This window comes from Hydra vulgaris, chromosome 12, assembly GCF_038396675.1.
Source record: "Hydra vulgaris chromosome 12, alternate assembly HydraT2T_AEP".
Classification (NCBI taxonomy): domain Eukaryota; kingdom Metazoa; phylum Cnidaria; class Hydrozoa; order Anthoathecata; family Hydridae; genus Hydra; species Hydra vulgaris.
This window is the reverse complement of record NC_088931.1, coordinates 63,032,217-63,051,675: the sequence shown is the minus strand read 5'-3', so window position 1 is coordinate 63,051,675 and position 19,459 is coordinate 63,032,217. Positions and strand designations below refer to the sequence as shown.

Below are 19,459 nucleotides of genomic sequence, written 5' to 3'. Positions count from 1 at the left end.
CAATATAAAATTTTAAAAATCATAAAGAAACCATTACAAAGATGACGTCAATAAAAAAAATTTTTTTTAATGATTTTCTTAAATAGTGGTCTCCAACTATTTGAAACAACTTTTACCCCGTTATCCCTGTTAAGCAGTACCGGGTATTGTTTATCTTCCTGAGATGTTTGCGCATAGTTAATTTCAAGTGATTCCCTTATTTTCCTTTCATGATAGTTATTAATTATAGATAACGTTTTTGGGTGCAGCTAGTCAAATACCCCATGGCATTCTTTGCAATGCTCAGTTGCTCTAGGAACATGCCAATTGCCACTCGTGCTATTAGTTTGTTGTTCTATGTTACTTTGCAAAATTCTCTTTTTTGTTCCCCCAATATAAATTCCCCCACACGAACATGTAAGCTTGCTTTTCGTAGTTTTGACCCAAGTGTTAGTAGCCAAGGTAACTTTATTATCGCAACATATTCCAGGTCAGGTCAGGTTATCCTGCTAGGATAATTCCAGGTCAGGTCAGGTTATCCTGCTACTGGTAACATGTAACCCAGTACAATCTGCTTCATGTCCTGCTGCCTTGTAGGATATGCCTTTTTAGACAAAAGCTAGGAGATGCCAACTCCGACTTAAAACACCCCCTGTCTTGGGGCTCTTGGTTGAGTAAAGGCTAAAGATGGTGTCTCGATAAAAATACTCGTCCTGGGCAGATGTTAAATGCATCCGGCTACTGTCTTGTAGAAGGCCTCCTAGGCAAAGACTTGAGGGGTAAACAGATTCTATCTGTTGACCAGCCTCGCACCTCTTCCTCATCTATTAGGCTGGCGCAGATGTATTTTTAATACATTGTTTCCAGTTGAGGATGTTGAATGCTGGATCTTCTTGACTCAATGCATGGGTTTTACTTGTGTCTCTTTTTTTATGACTAGGCAACTCATTATATTTGGAGCCCTTTGTTACGCCTTAGGGTTTATTAGTAGTAATGAGGCGATTGCTTGGGCTATTAAACGGTGTTCTGAGTACTATCTATGCTTTGAGTCAAGTTCTTCTAATTTTAAAATGAATAAAGTATCAAAAACTATAAAACACAAAAAACCATCATCATCACCAAGTTCTCTAAACCTATCATTCACTAATATTCATGGTCTTCGAAGTAACTTTTCTTCTGTTGAGTCTTATCTCTTGCAAAGTTCACCAGACCTACTTGCTCTTTGTGAGACTAATTTGAGTTCAGCTGTCTCATCTTGCGATCTTAGTGTTGATGGTTATCTTCCTTTAATTCGTAAAGACTCCAATAGTCACATGTTTGGCTTGGGCATTTACATTCGTAAGAATTCACCCATTTGTCATGAAACTAGATTTGAATCCACAGACTATTCTTTCATGTGCTTTCGTTTAGCACCACTTCACTCTATTGCCTTTCTCTTTGTTCTATATCGCTCTCCTTCATCTCAAGACTGCACTCTTTTTGATGTTATTTCTGATCATATTGACCAAGTCTTTATCCATCAGCTAATATAGTTGTTGTCGGTGACTTTAACGCTCACCACTCTGAATGGCTTGGCTCTAGTGTCAGTGACTCTGCAGGCTTAAAAGCCCACAACTTTTGGCTTTCTCAATCCTTAACTCAAATAGTCAACTTTCCAACTCGCTTTCCAGACAACCCGAATCATTTACCTTCTCTACTCGACTTATGTCTTGTTTCTGATCCTAGTCAGTGCTCTGTTTCTCCACATTCCCCCTTAGGTGCTTCTGATCACAGTTTGATCTCTCTAAAACTAATATCTCATTCTTTTTCATCACCTGAATTCCCCTACTATCGTACCTCTTACAACTACAGTAAAGCTGACTGAGATCTTTCCGTGATTTTCTTTGTGATGGCCCTTGGGTAGAAATCTTTTGTCTTCCTGTCGACAAATGCGCATCTTGCATAACTTCATGGATTCAGGCTGACATGGAATCTTTTGTTCCCTCTCGACGAATCCAGGTCAAGCCTCACTCTCCTCCATGGTTTTCCTCACACTGTGCTGCTGCGATTGCCAATCGAAACCGTTACTTCCATATTTATCAGCAAAACAATTCTCCAGAAAACAGATGTCTGTTTACTATTGCTAGAAACCATTGTAAAAAGGTTTTGTCTAACGCCAAAGCCCCCTATTCTCAGGTCATGAAATCTTGTATCTCATCTCAAAAATTAGGCTCTCGTGACTTCTGGAGAATCTTTAATAGTATCAATAATAAGGGCAAATCTTTAATTCCACCTCTCTTGTATGGTTCAGACTTTGTCACCTCATCTAAAGATAAAGCTGAATTGTTTGCTAAAAACTTTTTATCAATATCATCTCTTGATTCCACTAGTTGCGTTCTACCTGATATTGCCAACAAACAGGTTGATTCATTGCTTGACATTCGTTTCACTCCAGCTTCTGTATCTAAAGTGATTTCCTGCTTAGACTCTTCTACAGCTTGTGGCCCGGACAACATTCCTGTTATTGTCTTGCAGAAGTGTTCTCAGGAGCTATCTATACTCTCAAAACTATTCAACAAGTGCTTATCAGAGTCTTGTTTTCCAGCCTGCTGGAAAGCGGCATCTTTATCTAAAGATTTTAATCAAATTTAATACAAGATTTAAAATCTTTTAGATTTTGAATCTTTAATTAAAGATTCAAAATCTTTTAGATTTTGAATCTTTAATTAACAAACACTTAATTTCTCATCTTGAATTTAATAACTTACTTTCTGACCTTCAATATGGATTTTGATCTTCTCATTCTACAACTGATTTGATAAAAGTGGAGAGGTTAAGGCCATCGCTTTTGACATTTCAAAAGCTTTTGATAAAGTTTGGCATGCTGGTCTTCTCCACAAGCTTTCTTCTTATGGTGTATCAGGCAAAATCTTTGAGATTATTGAATCCTTCCTTTCCAATTGTAGTATAAAAATTGTCCTCAATGGACAGCACTCTTCTACTTATTCTCTAACTTCAGGGATTCCTCAAGGTTCTATCCTTGGCCCAATACTCTTTTTAATTTACATTAAAGATCTTCCTGATATTCTCGCATCTAAAGTGGCATTGTGCGTTTATGGTACTACCATTTATTCTTGTCACGATAAGAAGCCAACACTTTCTGATTGCTTGGAGGGGGCATTTGAGCTTGAAAAGGATCTCACTTCTGTTACAGCATCAGACTCATAGTTGCTGGTGAACTTTAATTCTGATAAAACTCAATTTTTTCAGCCAATCGTTATCGCAATAATTTAGATCTTCCTATATTTATGAACGGTAATGCACTCGATGAGTCATCTACCCTTCATCGTCCATCTACCCTTCATCTTTTTTGGAAATCATATATCAAATCTGTTGCAAAATTAGCATCTGCTAAGGTTGCATCTCTTACTTTGTATTCTATTTTTTATCTCTATAAATCTCAAATCCGGCCTTTTATGGAATACTGCTGTCCCTTTTCTCTTTTAGACAAGGTGCAAAATTGCATTGTAAACATAGTTGGACCTGCTTTTGCAGCCAACCTCCAACCATTATCACATCATTGTAATGTTGCTTCTCTTTTTCTTTTCTACAAATACTATAATGGACACTGCTCTAAAGAACTTGTGTTTCTTGTGCCATCTACTAAAATTCATTTTCCTGTTACTCGTCATTCAATTAAGTCTCATCATTTTTCAGCAATTGTTCCTAAGTGCTCCATAAATGCTTATTTATGGAGTCTAGTTTTTTTCCTCGAACATCAGCTCTTTGGAATTCACTTCCTTCATCTTGCTTTCCTGATTCATATAATTTGCAATCTTTAAAGTCGTCCGGCAATCGTTATCTTGCTCTACAATCTTCATCTTTTCTCTTTCAGTAACTTCCAACTTACTTAGTGGTTGCTTGCAGCCTTGTTGGAAGCGAAGATGTTAAAAAAAAAAAAAATTATTTATAAAATGATTGATAATTTTAAAATTTTTTATGATTTTGCTTTATTTGAGACCCAGCATGACATACTTTTGAAAAAAAAAAATTTTTTATTTTACTAGGGACCTATTAAATGTTTAAGGGTCTTGGGGCACCACTTAAAATATTTTTTTATTGGTATGGTAACCCCTTTGTGTCAAATTTTTTTTTGCCGATCTCTAACAGTTTTCCTAATTCCGATATATGTGTATATATATATATACATACATATGTATGTACACTCGTGGTCGCCTGATAGCAAATGCCACCCGCATCTTTTGAATGGCAGCTGGAAATAATGTTTTGATGCAATTGAGTTGCCCGGCCGGGGGACTATTTAAAATGGTTCCTTTTTTAACTTATTACTTAAATTTAAGTTACTCATTATTTTAAGTGATTTTTTAACTGCAGTTTGCATTTCTACATTTAGCAATGTTTTTGCCGATAAATTTCTTCTTTTGATTTTGAAAGACTATTACTTTTCATAAACGAAATAGCTTTTGATAATTATTTTTTAATCTAACGTAACAATAAAGCAACATTTTTAAAGTTTAATTGTTTAACTAACGCCATTCTGTTTGAATTAGAATGCGGGTTTTCGCTTTTTATAAAGAATGAATGAATGTTTTGAAGTCATAACTGTTATTAATTAGCAAACATTTTTACAAAACTAAATTCTAAAGATTTCTTATGTTGAACCTTTATTTATCAAACACTTTTAATTAAATAATAAACTTTTTTTTATTTAATTTCGTTAAAACATTTGTTGAAAACGTCTTCTTTAAATAATATAATAAAATTTTAATATACAAATTAAGTTTTGTTACAAGCTCTATAATAGTAAACATTCCATAATCATATTATTAAAAATAATTTAAATACAATGATACATTTTTATTTTAAAGAATAACTTCAAAAAAACTTTGTTTGAAAGCTATTTTATATTTCAATTATCGTTCATTCTAAGTTTAATCACGAAAAAATTTTCCTAACTCTAAAAAGAGCGAATGCGCAATAAAAATATGAAAATGTTCAAAACGCTAGTTTTAATGTTTTAAAAAAAATCTTTTTTAAAAGTCACAATTTTCATTCAATCAAAGTTTAATTACATAAAATGTGACACAAATATAAATACCAAGGCGTTTTAAACACTACTTTATAAATGTATCAATAGTTTTCTCGCAATTCTCATTTATTTAAAGTTTAATTATATAAAACTTGGCGCAAATAAAAATACCAAGACGTTTTAAGCGTTACTTAATAAATGCTTCAATAGTTTTTTTGCAATAAATATAACATATCGTAACCGCTGAAGTTGAAAATATATAAATAATCTTTTTTATAATTTTATATTCATCAGATATGAAAATACAATTTTATTCCTAGTGAAAACACACACTTCAAAAAACTCATTTTAGACAGTAAGAACATAGTTAAAACTTTTTTTTTTTTTGATGATAACAGGCAACTCAAAATATTGGCAGGTGACCAAGATTAGCTAAATTATTACTCTCAGTTGCCCACCAGACAACCGACCAAAATCCGAGTGTACCACAACGCACACACACACACACACACACACACATGCAAAAAATTTCTGAGCTATATACACTATAGTAGAGATCAATATATTTATTTTAAACTGATAAATTATTTTTTTAAATAGAATAATTGTAATGTAAAAATGTATAAATCTGTCAATGTTCAGCAATTTGGAAATCAATGATTTATATTTTCTCTTTAAAAAATTAAAAAAAAATTTTCATGTAGTTTGAATTACAAAAATATCACCTAGGTCAAGCCTTTCCAGGAAATGCGTGTGGTTTTTTGTCTTGTATGACCACACTGAGTATTTTATTTTAGACAACTTGGTCAGGGCTGTTTGCAAGTTTTATAAAATTAATCATTGCGGGAAAAACTAAGTTTCAAAAACAAAAAAAGCATAACAAACAAAATAGGAAATAAAAAGAAGTTTAAATAGAAAAAAATAAAAATAAATAATAATTTAAATAATTTGTGTACTATTTTTATTTTTGGTTTTTTAAAGTGGTTGTTATTTTCAGCAACAAAATTAGATAAGGCAAAGCAAAAAAAAAAAAAAAAAGTTTTTAGTCTTGATTAAAAAGAATGATTTTCCTTTATTTAATTTTTTTTTTAAAAAAGGAAAACAAAAATATAAATTGCAATGTGTTTGTATAATACATTTGTATAATTTTGATGTAACAAGTATACATTTTCTTTATATGAAAGCATCTATGTAATGCATGTGAAAACATCTATGTAATGCGTATGAAAACATCAATGTAATGCATACTTTTATGTATAACTTTTTGTATTATATAAGTATTTTCATTTGTTTCTATTTATATGCATGATTAGCTTATTTGGAATAGGCATTGACTTCAAAAGATTGTGCATATACAAATAAAAAAAGATAAATGGCTACGAAGCAAACATATGATCAGCAGTGTTTTAAAAAAAAATTGGGCAGTTATAGGCATTGAACCACGGGCTTTCCATGTATGAAGTTAATGTCTTATCTAAATAAGCTAAACATGCATATACATTGGGACAAATAAATATACTTATATAATACAAAAAGTTATACCTAAAAGTATACGTGTGCTTTAAAAGTATTAACAGACATATACTTACATAAAAGTATATGCAGACGTTTTCTTAAAGGGACAATATATATACTGGTTACATTAAAATTATACAAATATATTCACAAACAGATGACAATTTATATTTTTGCTCTCCTCTTTAAAAAAAAAATAATCAAAATATAGGAAAGTCATTCTTTTTAATGTTAAAAACTGTAATGTTAAAAAATTCTTTTTAATGTTAAAAACTTTTTATTTTTTTTTGCTTTGACTTTTTGACTTTTGTTCAAATTTTGCTGCTGAAAATATAAATAATAACCATTCTCTTTAGAATGGTTGTTAAAACAAAACAAAAATAAAAACAGTAAACAAATTATTTAAATTTTTTTTTTTTCTATTTAAGTTTATTTTAATTTTCTATTTTGTTAGTTTTGCTTTTCTTGTTTTTGAAACTTTTTTCAGCAACACCTAATATAATAAAACTTGCAAACGGCCGTGACCAAGTTGTCTAAAATAAAATACTCATGCATGGACATACAAGACAAAAAACCGCATGCGTTTCCTAGGAAGGCTTGTAAGTTAACAATTTAAAATTGACTTTATTTATATTCAAAATAGCATTAGAAATTTATTTTGATCCAAAATTTTGTTTATCAAGTATTGCCAAGTTTAATAAACTGCTATAAAACAAAGGCAATGTCAGCAATATGTTACCAAAAATTTATTTTATCTATATATTAAGTCACATGGTTTGTTATTATTTTAAATTAATTATGTTAACATTTTTAATTAGTTAAATCATTTTTAAAATAATTTAAACATGTAAACAAAATAAAGAAAAGATATTAAAAGGTTTTTTGATTTAATTGTGTTTTTATTATACTTTATCTATACTTTTTTTTTTATTTAGACTAATTTTTTATTTTTTTTATTTTTTAAATTTATTAATAAATTTGTTCTTTAAATAAATCATTTAAATTGTTATTCTCTAAATAAATTTATTCTCCTAATATTCTTAAATATATAAAAAAGTATTATGTTAATTTGAACAAAAGTTTTGAGCTAAAAAGTATATATTTTTAAAGATTACAAAGATACTAATTAAACCACATAAGCTGTGGTAATTAAATTTTTTGGAGAAGTGGCAAAAGTGTGGCAGAGCAGTACTGCTGCCTAAATAATTTTTCTAGAATTGCCTCTGCTAGTGTATATATAGTTAATAGTAGCGGAATATTTTTATAGTGAATATAACATAATTAAAAAAACTTTGTTTAGATATTTCAGATAAAAGTTTCAAACATGAGTTTTTGTTACAACTTCTTATGAAAGGTATTCTTCAAAATAATGGTCTCGAAGAACTAATTGAAAATACTTTGCAAATTATTTCTGAAACTGGGGTTAAAAATAACAATGATCTGGTGCTTTATTGCTTTGTACAAGCTCTATTAAATATAAGTGAAAATGTAGGAGAAAGTAAACCATCTGTTTACTTGAGTGTTAGCGGTGTTTTATTGAAGTTTCAAAGACTGTTGTTTGCTAAAGTTTTCAAGTTAAATGATACGGACATATGCTGGCCGGCTAGATGTAAGTATTTTTGTTTATTGTTAACATTGAATTAATTGATTAACTGTTAGTTAAGCATGTTTAGTGAGCTTTGAGTTCAAAGAATTTTTTTATTATGTTCAAGGTTTTGCATATGAGCTTGGACCATCAGTGAAAGCATTGTCAAACATGATAAGTTTTTATATGCAGCAATTGCAGACCTGTTGTAAAAATATGCTAGCAAGTAATCAAGTAAACTTGACAAAACTAGAACATTATGTTTTGAGTCCTATTGGTGCACTATTCCACGAATTTGTTATTTACATGATCACACTTCAAAATTATGCGCCTGTTATTACCTCAAATTGTGATGGAATGTCTCATTTAGCTGATTTACTTGATGCATACAATATGTTTAACAGTTCTTGTAAGATACCTGCACTAAGTCGTTGGTCGGTATTTTTTGGTAAGGTTTATTTTTTATTTACACTACGTTTGAAAAACTTCAGAAGCAGTATAATTTTTTGTTTTTAAATAATTTTAGATTCTGCCACAATGCTTGATCCTTTAAAGGAAAAGAAAGAAGACAGCTTGTGTAAATCATCTGAAAAAGGTTTTGTTGAGAGGTTTGCTGGTAACTATTCTTATCATTTTATTTTTTGTTTTTATCTTTTTAATTTAGAAGAAAAAAAAAGAAAAAGACTATATAATCATTTGTCATCATTCATTCATTTAAATTCAGTTCTACAACAGTTATCTTATCATTGTTTTGATTTAGAACAAGAAGTTACTCTTGCATTTTCTGCTGTTTCAAGTGAGCTGAAAGCAATGAATAAGATTAGCAAATGCGTAAGTTTTTTTTTTTGAATCATCATAAGTGCTATGTGTAAACATAATATGTTATTTATTCATGATATTTAAAGTCTATTTGTCTCATAACATTTTGTGCTTCATCTAAACTTTGAATTGATGAATCTTGTTGTATTATTTTAGGTTAGCAATGTGGAGAAATCCGATGCAGAGAATTTATTCTTAGAAATTGAACATCATATATCATTCCTTCTTGGGCTGCATTGTGCTTACCTTGCTCATGGGTTTTATCCAATTCCAGATGAGATAATTAATGATTATTGGCTTAAATCAAGACTTTTCTCATCGGGACTTAATAAAGAATCAATATTTAGCGAGTGCGTCATTGTTTTTTTTTGTATAAAATAAAATATTTATGACAGGGGTTGAATTAACTCAAATTTAGCTGCTCTCAAATTTTCCTGAAAAAAAAAACTCCTTCCCTCTCCTTATCTTTCTATCAAACTCTAAATATTTGATTATGGTATTTTATGTTAACTATGATATTTTATGTTAATTATGATATTTTATGTTAATTAAGAGTCGCATAAAAAACATAGTTATGAAAATCAACGTAAAAAAACTTTAATTTGAATTTCAAATAAATGCTACTATAAATGCAAGCATTTAAAATTTTATGTTTAACAAAGCATAGTTAAGCATAAACAAATTAGCGTTACATTTTGTAATAAAAAATTTTCCCGATTAATAATTAAATTAAGTAACATGTTCATAGAGGGTGGATGCTCGAAATCCGGACAATTTTAAATTTGCAGGCATTTTTTTGTTTTTAAATTCTATGTTGCGAAATTCAAACATTAATCAAAACAAACATTGTACTCTCGGGAAAAAAAATAAAAATTGCAAATTTAGCACATCATGTCAAAGGAATATGACCGTAGAGTTGCAGTGGTTGAGTCCCTCCGCGCCGGGCACTCTGTCCCAGAGATTATAAAATGGTTTGGCTTCCCAAAAAGCACAGTTTATGATATTGCAAAGAGGTTTAATGATGGTGCAGAGTCTGTAGAACGAAAAGAAAAGACTGCTCACAAACCAATCAGGAATAAGGCCTTCATCAGCAGAGTACACAAGTTGATCAACAAAAACCCCAGCACCTCCATCAGGAAACTGAGCAAAGATATGAATGTGTCTCATTACACCATGAGAAGAATGATCTGTGATGACCTTAGGTACAAGTCCTATGTCCGGAAAGTCAGGCAGATGCTGTCTGCTTCAATGAAGGAGAAGAGAGTGGCTAAGTGTTCTGTTCTTTTAGCATCAATAAAACATGAAGCTGCCGGTAAACTTCGTTTTTTCAGCGATGAGAAAATTTTTACTGTGGATGCCAAAGTGAACAGAAGAAATGACAGATGGTTGGATCAAGACCCAGAAGATATCCCAGTGATTGGTCAGACAAAATTTCCAGCCTCTGTCCATGTCTTTATGTCTGTTTCCAGCAAAGGCCATGTCATGCCACCACACTTCTCCCTGAAGGGCCAAAATGTCAACAAAGAAGTCTACTTGGACCTTTTGATTAAGGTGGTGAAACCTTGGATGGACAAGTGTTCCAATGGTAGGCCATATGTGTTTCAGCAAGACTCAGCTCCTGCTCGTACCTCCAATTTGGTACAGGGTTGGCTTGAAGAGAATCTCCCTATGTTCTGGTCAAAGCACTTTTGGCCTCCAAACTCACCAGATCTCCATCCATTGGACTATTATGTCTGGGGCACTTTGGAACGTGAGACCAATAAATCAAGTCACAACACTGTTGAATCTCTAAAGCGAGCAATTGCTACTGCAGCTGCCAACATGTTGGCCGATGAGGTGGAGCCTGCTCCAGGTTCAGGAAGCGTATCGAGCAAGTCATTGAAGCTAAAGGCAGCTGGATTGAGTGAAATGAAAGCTTTTATATGTGTACATTACTGTTTAAAATTTCAGAAATATATCTTTGAAACTAATACTTTTATTGTAATTTTTATTTTGTGTCAAAAAAGTCTGGATTTCGAGCATCCACCCTGTACAAAACATTTAGTAGCATGGAAGATTAATCAATTTTTAATTTTAATTTTAGTTAATAATAAAAATATTCTATATAACTATTTATAGAAAACCTACAAATATGATGTCTTTTTTGCACTATAAATCAAATCACCTTTTACACTTAAAATCTTTTTCTTAATCAGGCCTTATATTGATAAAGGAAGAAAAATAAGAAACATAACAAGTGAACATTGGCACTTGATAAGAAATGACGAGGATCTGAAAACAATATGGCCATCAGTACCAACTGTTATTTTTACCAACACAAAATCAATAAAAGACATACTTATTTGGACACCACATAGAAACTTGTTTAATTATATATATATATATATATATTTATATATATATATATATATATATATATATATATATATATATATATATATATATATATATATATATATATATATATATATATATAATGGTTTCATTGTTATTAAAAATGATTTACTTATATTTGTTTAAATGTTTTACCGCATTTTGATCAAGGGCGTGACAAATCGGCAAATGTGCAAACATTTATTTTAAAAAAGACAAAAGCAAATGTCATGTTTCCTTACTTTTACTTATCCAAATGTTGGGTTTCACTTAAAATTTTTAAAATCAAATGCATTACTTCAGCAATTTTTTTTCCTAATAATTATGTGATTGATAGTTTTTTTATTTATTGTAAAAAACTCATATTTATAATAAAAAACAATTAGTTACTAAAATTTAAAACGCATTTTAAACAACTTTAAAAGAAACCATGCTACAACATGATTACTTTCTTCAATAATTTCTTCAATAATTCTTCAATTCTTTAATAGCGTTACTTTTAAGTTTAATAACTAAGTTCGCGACTAAAGAAAGTATTTATGTTTTAACAGTAATACTTTTTTAACATTTTTACATGCGTTTACAAAAGCATGCAAAATTTTAGTTAAAGTGAATGCATTTGCAATTACTTTAAAAGAAACCATGCCTAAAACGTTGCTTTCTTCAAAAGCGTGCTTTTTTTTAATTTTCTTATTATCATTAAAGTGAAGTAATGTTTGTTTGCACTTTAAAAAGTTTTGAAATGATTTTTTAAGTTTTGCTTAAATATATGTAATTTAAAAGAATATATAGAACTATTATGTTAATTATACTTTTCATTTTTTATTGTGCGTTAAGCAACACCAATAATATGATATTTTTATTATTAAATACTTAATATTATAAATATAAAATATCATATTAAGTATTTATTAATAACTTAAATACCTGATATTATATTATTATTTTTAAAGGTTTAAAAAAAGAAATGTCAAAACAACTTTTGTTTTATTTTTAGTTCCTTTTTATTGTAATTTCTTTAAGTCAATATGTTTTTTTTATAAGTAAATAAATTTAACTGAATTGAGAAAAATTTACTATTTTGTATTAATAAATAACAGTTTACAGTTATAAGGTTATTGCATGTTAGTTATCATTAATTTGCAGGCACTTTGCAAACGCGTGAAAAATTGTTTTGAAATAATAAAAAATTGATAAAATTCAATAAATAAATAAATAAAAAATCTTTGATATATCTTAATAACTAGAATCAAAGTTATTTGAAAATAAAACTCCCTTATAATTCAATAAAACTCCCTTATAATTCAATAAAACTCCCTTATAATTCAATAAAAAATTATTTGAATAAAAAAAATTTAAAATTGAAAGAATTGAAAATAAAACTGGCTACCTCTTAAAATAGGCGTTTGTCAATAAATAAAGGTACGAATGTCAATGTTTATTTTAAAAAAAAAAATTTGTAATCCATTTAACATGTTGTTTAATTTTTTTGCCCCTTATGTTGTTTTTATGACGTTTTTTGTTGTAGTGGTTTCATTTGTTGTTATATATTATTTTTACTCTGTTTTTCTTCTTAATATTAATAAATTTTTATAATTTCTATATGATTTTCAGACTAATTTAAGTTTCGCGGGTTGTTTGTTATGTTATATTTTTGATTGGTTAGCAAAATTCGATTTATGTACCTATGACAGCGTGAGGTGTTCGTAAACTTTGTATTTGGTTTTGTTGTTTTTCCAATTTTACATAAGTTTCTCTATCTTATCAGCTTGAGTGTATTTTTCCAAAAAGTACCAGCATTTAGTTGTGGTTTTTATAAAGTTTTATTTTACAATGTTTTTTACGTTTGCGGTCTAGTGTTTATAATAGTTTTCTCTATTAGAACTTATCATTATAGTGTTTATTATTTCTATTTATTTATTTCAACAAATTTTTTGACCAGTTATATAGTAAGTGCTTATTTTTGTGTTATAATATTTAATATTTTGATATAATTATTTTTCATTTTGATATTATGTTATTTGATATTGAATTCACATTTCTTACTTTCCATATTATTTCATTAAAAGTATTAGTGCATTACAAATTTGGGTGTAGTTAGAGTTTCGACTGTTTGTCGTGAAGTCCTTTTTTACTGCAGTAGTTAATAATAAAAATATTCTATATAGCTATTTATAGAAAACCTACAAATATGATGTCTTTTTTGCACTATAAATCAAATCACCTTTTACACTTAAAATCTTTTTCTTAATCAGGCCTTATATTGATAAAGGAAGAAAAATAAGAAACATAACAAGTGAACATTGGCACTTGATAAGAAATGACGAGGATCTGAAAACAATATGGCCATCAGTACCAACTGTTATTTTTACCAACACAAAATCAATAAAAGACATACTTATTTGGACACCACATAGAAACTTGTTTAATTTTATATATATATATATATATATATATATATATATATATATATATATATATATATATATATATATATAATGGTTTCATTGTTATTAAAAATGATTTACTTATATTTGTTTAAATGTTTTACCGCATTTTGATCAAGGGCGTGACAAATCGGCAAATGTGCAAACATTTATTTTAAAAAAGACAAAAGCAAATGTCATGTTTCTTTACTTTTACTTATCCAAATGTTGGGTTTCACTTAAAATTTTTAAAATCAAATGCATTACTTCAGCAATTTTTTTTCCTAATAATTATGTGATTGATAGTTTTTTTATTTATTGTAAAAAACTCATATTTATAATAAAAAACAATTAGTTACTAAAATTTAAAACGCATTTTAAACAACTTTAAAAGAAACCATGCTACAACATGATTACTTTCTTCAATAATTTCTTCAATAATTCTTCAATTCTTTAATAGCGTTACTTTTAAGTTTAATAACTAAGTTCGCGACTAAAGAAAGTATTTATGTTTTAACAGTAATACTTTTTTAACATTTTTACATGCGTTTACAAAAGCATGCAAAATTTTAGTTAAAGTGAATGCATTTGCAATTACTTTAAAAGAAACCATGCCTAAAACGTTGCTTTCTTCAAAAGCGTGCTTTTTTTTAATTTTCTTATTATCATTAAAGTGAAGTAATGTTTGTTTGCACTTTAAAAAGTTTTGAAATGATTTTTTAAGTTTTGCTTAAATATATGTAATTTAAAAGAATATATAGAACTATTATGTTAATTATACTTTTCATTTTTTATTGTGCGTTAAGCAACACCAATAATATGATATTTTTATTATTAAATACTTAATATTATAAATATAAAATATCATATTAAGTATTTATTAATAACTTAAATACCTGATATTATATTATTATTTTTAAAGGTTTAAAAAAAGAAATGTCAAAACAACTTTTGTTTTATTTTTAGTTCCTTTTTATTGTAATTTCTTTAAGTCAATATGTTTTTTTTATAAGTAAATAAATTTAACTGAATTGAGAAAAATTTACTATTTTGTATTAATAAATAATAGTTTACAGTTATAAGGTTATTGCATGTTAGTTATCATTAATTTGCAGGCACTTTGTAAACGCGTGAAAAATTGATTTGAAATAATAAAAAATTGATAAAATTCAATAAATAAATAAATAAAAAATCTTTGATATATCTTAATAACAGAATCAAAGTTATTTGAAAATAAAACTCCCTTAATTCAATAAAACTCCCTTATAATTCAATAAAACTCCCTTATAATTCAATAAAAAATTATTTGAATAAAAAAAATTTAAAATTGAAAGAATTGAAAATAAAACTTAGTATGGAGCAGTATGGAGCAGTATGGAGCAGGCATAAATTGCGGGTAAAGCATAAATGGCAATGATGTTTATCTGACAGGATAAACTAGGTGCTGAGCATCTTCGAAACGCCGGTAATAATAAATGCGATTCTGAGGAGAAGATTTTTACCACCACTACATAAATTATGATTACTCAAAAGCAATAATGTTTTTTTTTATCTTATACCTCCCATCATTCTATATTTATTTATTTTAAATATCAATATATCTTTGCATTTTTATATTTGTTTTAAAGTAAGTTGTGGTAGTGGTGTCGTGATAGAGTGCTCACATTATAAGCAAGAATTTCCGAGCTCGACCCCCACCACGTCCCTGGTAGTACCGCGCTCAACTTGTTTCTCCGCACATCGACCTTGTTCATCAAGATTCGTGTTTTGGGGATCGTGGCGGGGATCAAACTTGGTACATCTCGCATTATAAGCGAGAAGTTCCATGTTTGATCACCACCACGCCCCTGGTAGTACCGCGCTTAACTTGATCTCCGCAAAGCGGCCTTGTTCGTCAAGGTTTGTGTTTTGGAATTATAGACTTGAGAGAGGGTTATACCACAATTAAGTAGCCTCCTCATCTGTAGTGGTCTTCTCAGCCTTGGGGAGGTGAATTAACAAAACAAAAAAAAAAGAAAAGTTAAACTTTTGTATCTAATGAAGTTTTATGGTTACTTATGTGTCCTATTTTGTTTTAGGTTTTACTTTAACAATAAAATAACTGCTGACTATGACTTGTGTATAAGCTTTTTGTTCTTAAAATAAATCTGTGTTTATTCTGAACATCTGTTCATTTTTCTTATATTAAAAATATATTCAAGTAGTGCTTCTTTATAAACCTAAGTTGAGACTAATGGAAGAGAAGCAGCAAGGTCTTTAATGTAGTTAGGATCCTTGCTAGGTGCTGTAATTTTTTAAATATAACCTTCTTTTACTCTGCTTTAATATGAAGATTTAGATGAAAATCTTTTTTTATTCTTTTTTTTTTTGATGAATATCTTTGGTTAAAAGGTAGTTGTTAAATTTTGATAAAGTTTCTTAACAACATTTATTTTAAAGCAGCTTTTTACCAACTGAATTGTTATTGAAACCATTTTTTCCTGTGAGTCCAAGCATAAAACAGTTTTAAGGGATTTCCTAACCCTGAGACAAGTTATGTTTACTTTGTAAATAAACATTAGAAAATAAGCTTGAATTTTATTAAAATTACAAAAACAATTTATTTATTGAGATATTAAAAAAAAACACTTGTTGTTTTGCTATTATACTTCTGGTTGAGAGGTTAATATTAACTTTATGAAGCTGCATAGTTTTTTACATTACAAAAATATCTAGTTTGAATAATAAATTTATGTGCTTTTCACAATTTTTAAAACATTGTAGTTTACACAACCAGATTAGGTTTTGTCACTAAATCCATTCAAATAAAATACTTTTTTCAGTTTTGAGATTTGTTAGCAGTTTTTAACAAATGTCAGGATAGTTTTTAAATTTACATATTTTATATTTAATTTGTAAAGCACTTATATTAGTCTGTTTTTTTTAATTAAATAACTATAAACTTTTTCTTTATAATAAGTATACACTTTTAAAATATTATTTATAATAAATATATACTTTTAAAAATTATTTATAATAAATATACACTTTTAAAATATTATTTATAATAAATATATAATTTTAAAGCGTTACTTATTGATCATGTTATCTTGATGCGGTTATTATACATTTTATACATGATTACATATAAAAGCATTCTTCAACATGAAATCTAACTGCAAGTAGGAAAACCCAAATACAATATAACGTTTATAACTCAAAGAACGTATTGATGTCATTTACTAATTATAAAAGCGCATTAATCAGACCAGTTAAAATAAAATCTTGGAGATCCCTTTTATGTGAACTTGTTACATTTTATATGTCAAAGTAAAAAGGCATATGTCATATATGATAAAAAGATAAGTGATAATTTATTTTTTTTTTTACTGTATTCACTTTCTCAAGAAATAAATTGAACCTGGTTTTACCAGGAATCTGGTGATCAAATTCAGAACTTTGCACTTACAAAGCAAGCGCTCTAGCACTGCACCATTATTGCGTACAGCACGGCTGCTACAATAGACCCTAGCGAGAGAATCAAATAGCGATATATAATTTGTTCAGTTGTTTGATAGGCAATTTTATATGAATACAGTGGTATAGCCTAAAGCTTTGGATTTAGGAGAATTTTTTCTAGAAAGAAAATATTTGCTATAACATAATTACTATATTTAACCAAAACTATAAAGTATATATGCTTACATACATACAGTATATAAACTGATTCCAATGATTGTTTAATTCAATACCCTAAACTTTCCTTAAAAGTATTCATGAATAATATTTGTATTAGTACAGTTATTGTTAAAAATGATTATCATTAAATGTTAACCATTGTTTTTTTAAATAAACAAACTTTTCTTCTTCTATAATAGTAAACTCTTCTCCATGCTGTTCCACTATATGGACTTTAAAAATAATGTTTGAATCAAGATCTCTGAAACTTTGTATAAATCTTTTAATATATCATAATTGTTAAGGTTTAATTTTTTAAACACAAAAAAAAAATCTCTCAAAGCTTTCAAATAATTACTATTTATTATGCTCTAAAATTATTTTACTTGTCCAAAAAAATATGCATTTCATTCTACCTTTACAAGACACTCTTGTAAGATATAGTGTAGACAAATCCTTTGAAACTTTACATTCATACTCATCAGAATATTTTGTTCTTTTTTTTCACTTAAATATGGATCTAGCTCTGGCCTAAAATAATTGATAAAGTAACTTTAAGATAACCCTGCTCTACATTTACCCCAACCTTAACATCTACATTCTCTAAAATAAAAGATCTATGTTGTAAAACTGTTGCAACTAACTCACCAACATAATTGCATGTAACAGGAATAATTCTTATAATATACTAAACAATAAAAAAACAACGTTAAGTCATTTAACGATTTTTTATTTTATATTATCAACTTTTAACATTAATCATAATGTAATACTATATTATAATATATTACTATTTCAATGCCTTTTATTGGGACTAAAATGGCGGCAAGGCGATATTGCAAAGAGATGTTGCTCTTGAAATATCTGAAGCTTTCGATGAAGTTTGTCATGCTGGTCTTTTCCACAAGCTCATTCCATATGGTGTATCTAGAAAAGTTTTTGAGACAATCAAATCATTTTTTTTTACCCGCTTTATTAAAGTCATCCTCAAAGGTTAACACTCTTCCTCATTTCCAGTAACTTCTGGGGTGCCTCAAGGTCCTGTTTTGTTTCTTATCTACATTAATGATCTTCCTAACAACCTTACATCTAAAGTAGCTCTATTTGCTGACGACTCAATTTTATACTCTTAATACTACAACTTTATACTACTTTATACTCCTGTCTGAACAAGCAGCCGGTCTTGAATCTCACTTCTGTAACTGTCACTTGTGAATCTCACTTCTGTAACTGTAAATCTTACTTCTGTAACTGGTTGAAGCTTGCAATGACTTTAAAATGCAACAAAACTCAGTTATTTAATGCAAACAGTTATCGCAACACTGTCAACATTTTTATATTAATGAATGGTAACCCTCTCACTGAGTCTTCTACTTTATGTATTCTTGGATTATTGTTTACTCCTTATTTCATTTCATTTACTCCTTTTTATTTCATTTACTCCTTATTTCATTCTCCACCTCTACAAATCTCTTATTTGTCCCTGTATGGGATACTGTCGTCATATTTAGTTTTTCTAATGATGCTCTTTCTCTTTTAGACAAGATCCAAAATGCATGTAAATATAGTTGGACCTGCTTTATCTGCCAACCTAGAGTACCTCTCTCCCATTGTCACAAAGTTGCATCTCTTTCTCTTTTCTACAAATAGTATCATTGTTGCTACTAAAAGGAGCAACTATGATACTATTTCCTTGCTCTTTAACTCAAATCCTTTAAGGTGGTACACCCCCATTCTAAAAAATTTCCTTAAAATAATCAATACAAAATTAAAACTACAATCACAAGTTAAAACAACTATGCTGATTTTTTTTTTAAATAAGAAATCTCAATTGCCCAACTTTTGCCTCACTTATTCCATACGAATTGCCATAATATGGGTGTAATTTAAAACAAGATATCTCCAGTTCTATATATCTTTTAACTCTGAAATTTTCACATTTTATGTTCCTAAAAGGTACGAAGAGGTTATGAACCAAAATCATGCATTAAAGATGCATAGAACATTTTAAAAATAATTTTCTATATATTTAAGAAAATTTTTAACAAAAAAAGCAAGAAAAAAAGATTTTAAACA

General features: G+C 28.6%; 1 protein-coding gene across 1 annotated transcript in view; it reads left to right on the top strand.

Annotated features, from left to right (window-relative positions):
* The window catches only part of LOC101238496 (E3 ubiquitin-protein ligase HERC2), a 124,945-nt gene that overhangs the window by 36,922 nt on the left and 68,564 nt on the right, over positions 1-19,459 (top strand). The window contains exons 12-16 of the mRNA XM_065814049.1: positions 7,824-8,132; positions 8,236-8,556; positions 8,635-8,724; positions 8,869-8,939; positions 9,084-9,277. Of these exons, the coding sequence (XP_065670121.1) occupies positions 7,824-8,132; positions 8,236-8,556; positions 8,635-8,724; positions 8,869-8,939; positions 9,084-9,277 (985 nt within the window). The remainder of the gene's footprint in view (positions 1-7,823; positions 8,133-8,235; positions 8,557-8,634; positions 8,725-8,868; positions 8,940-9,083; positions 9,278-19,459) is intronic.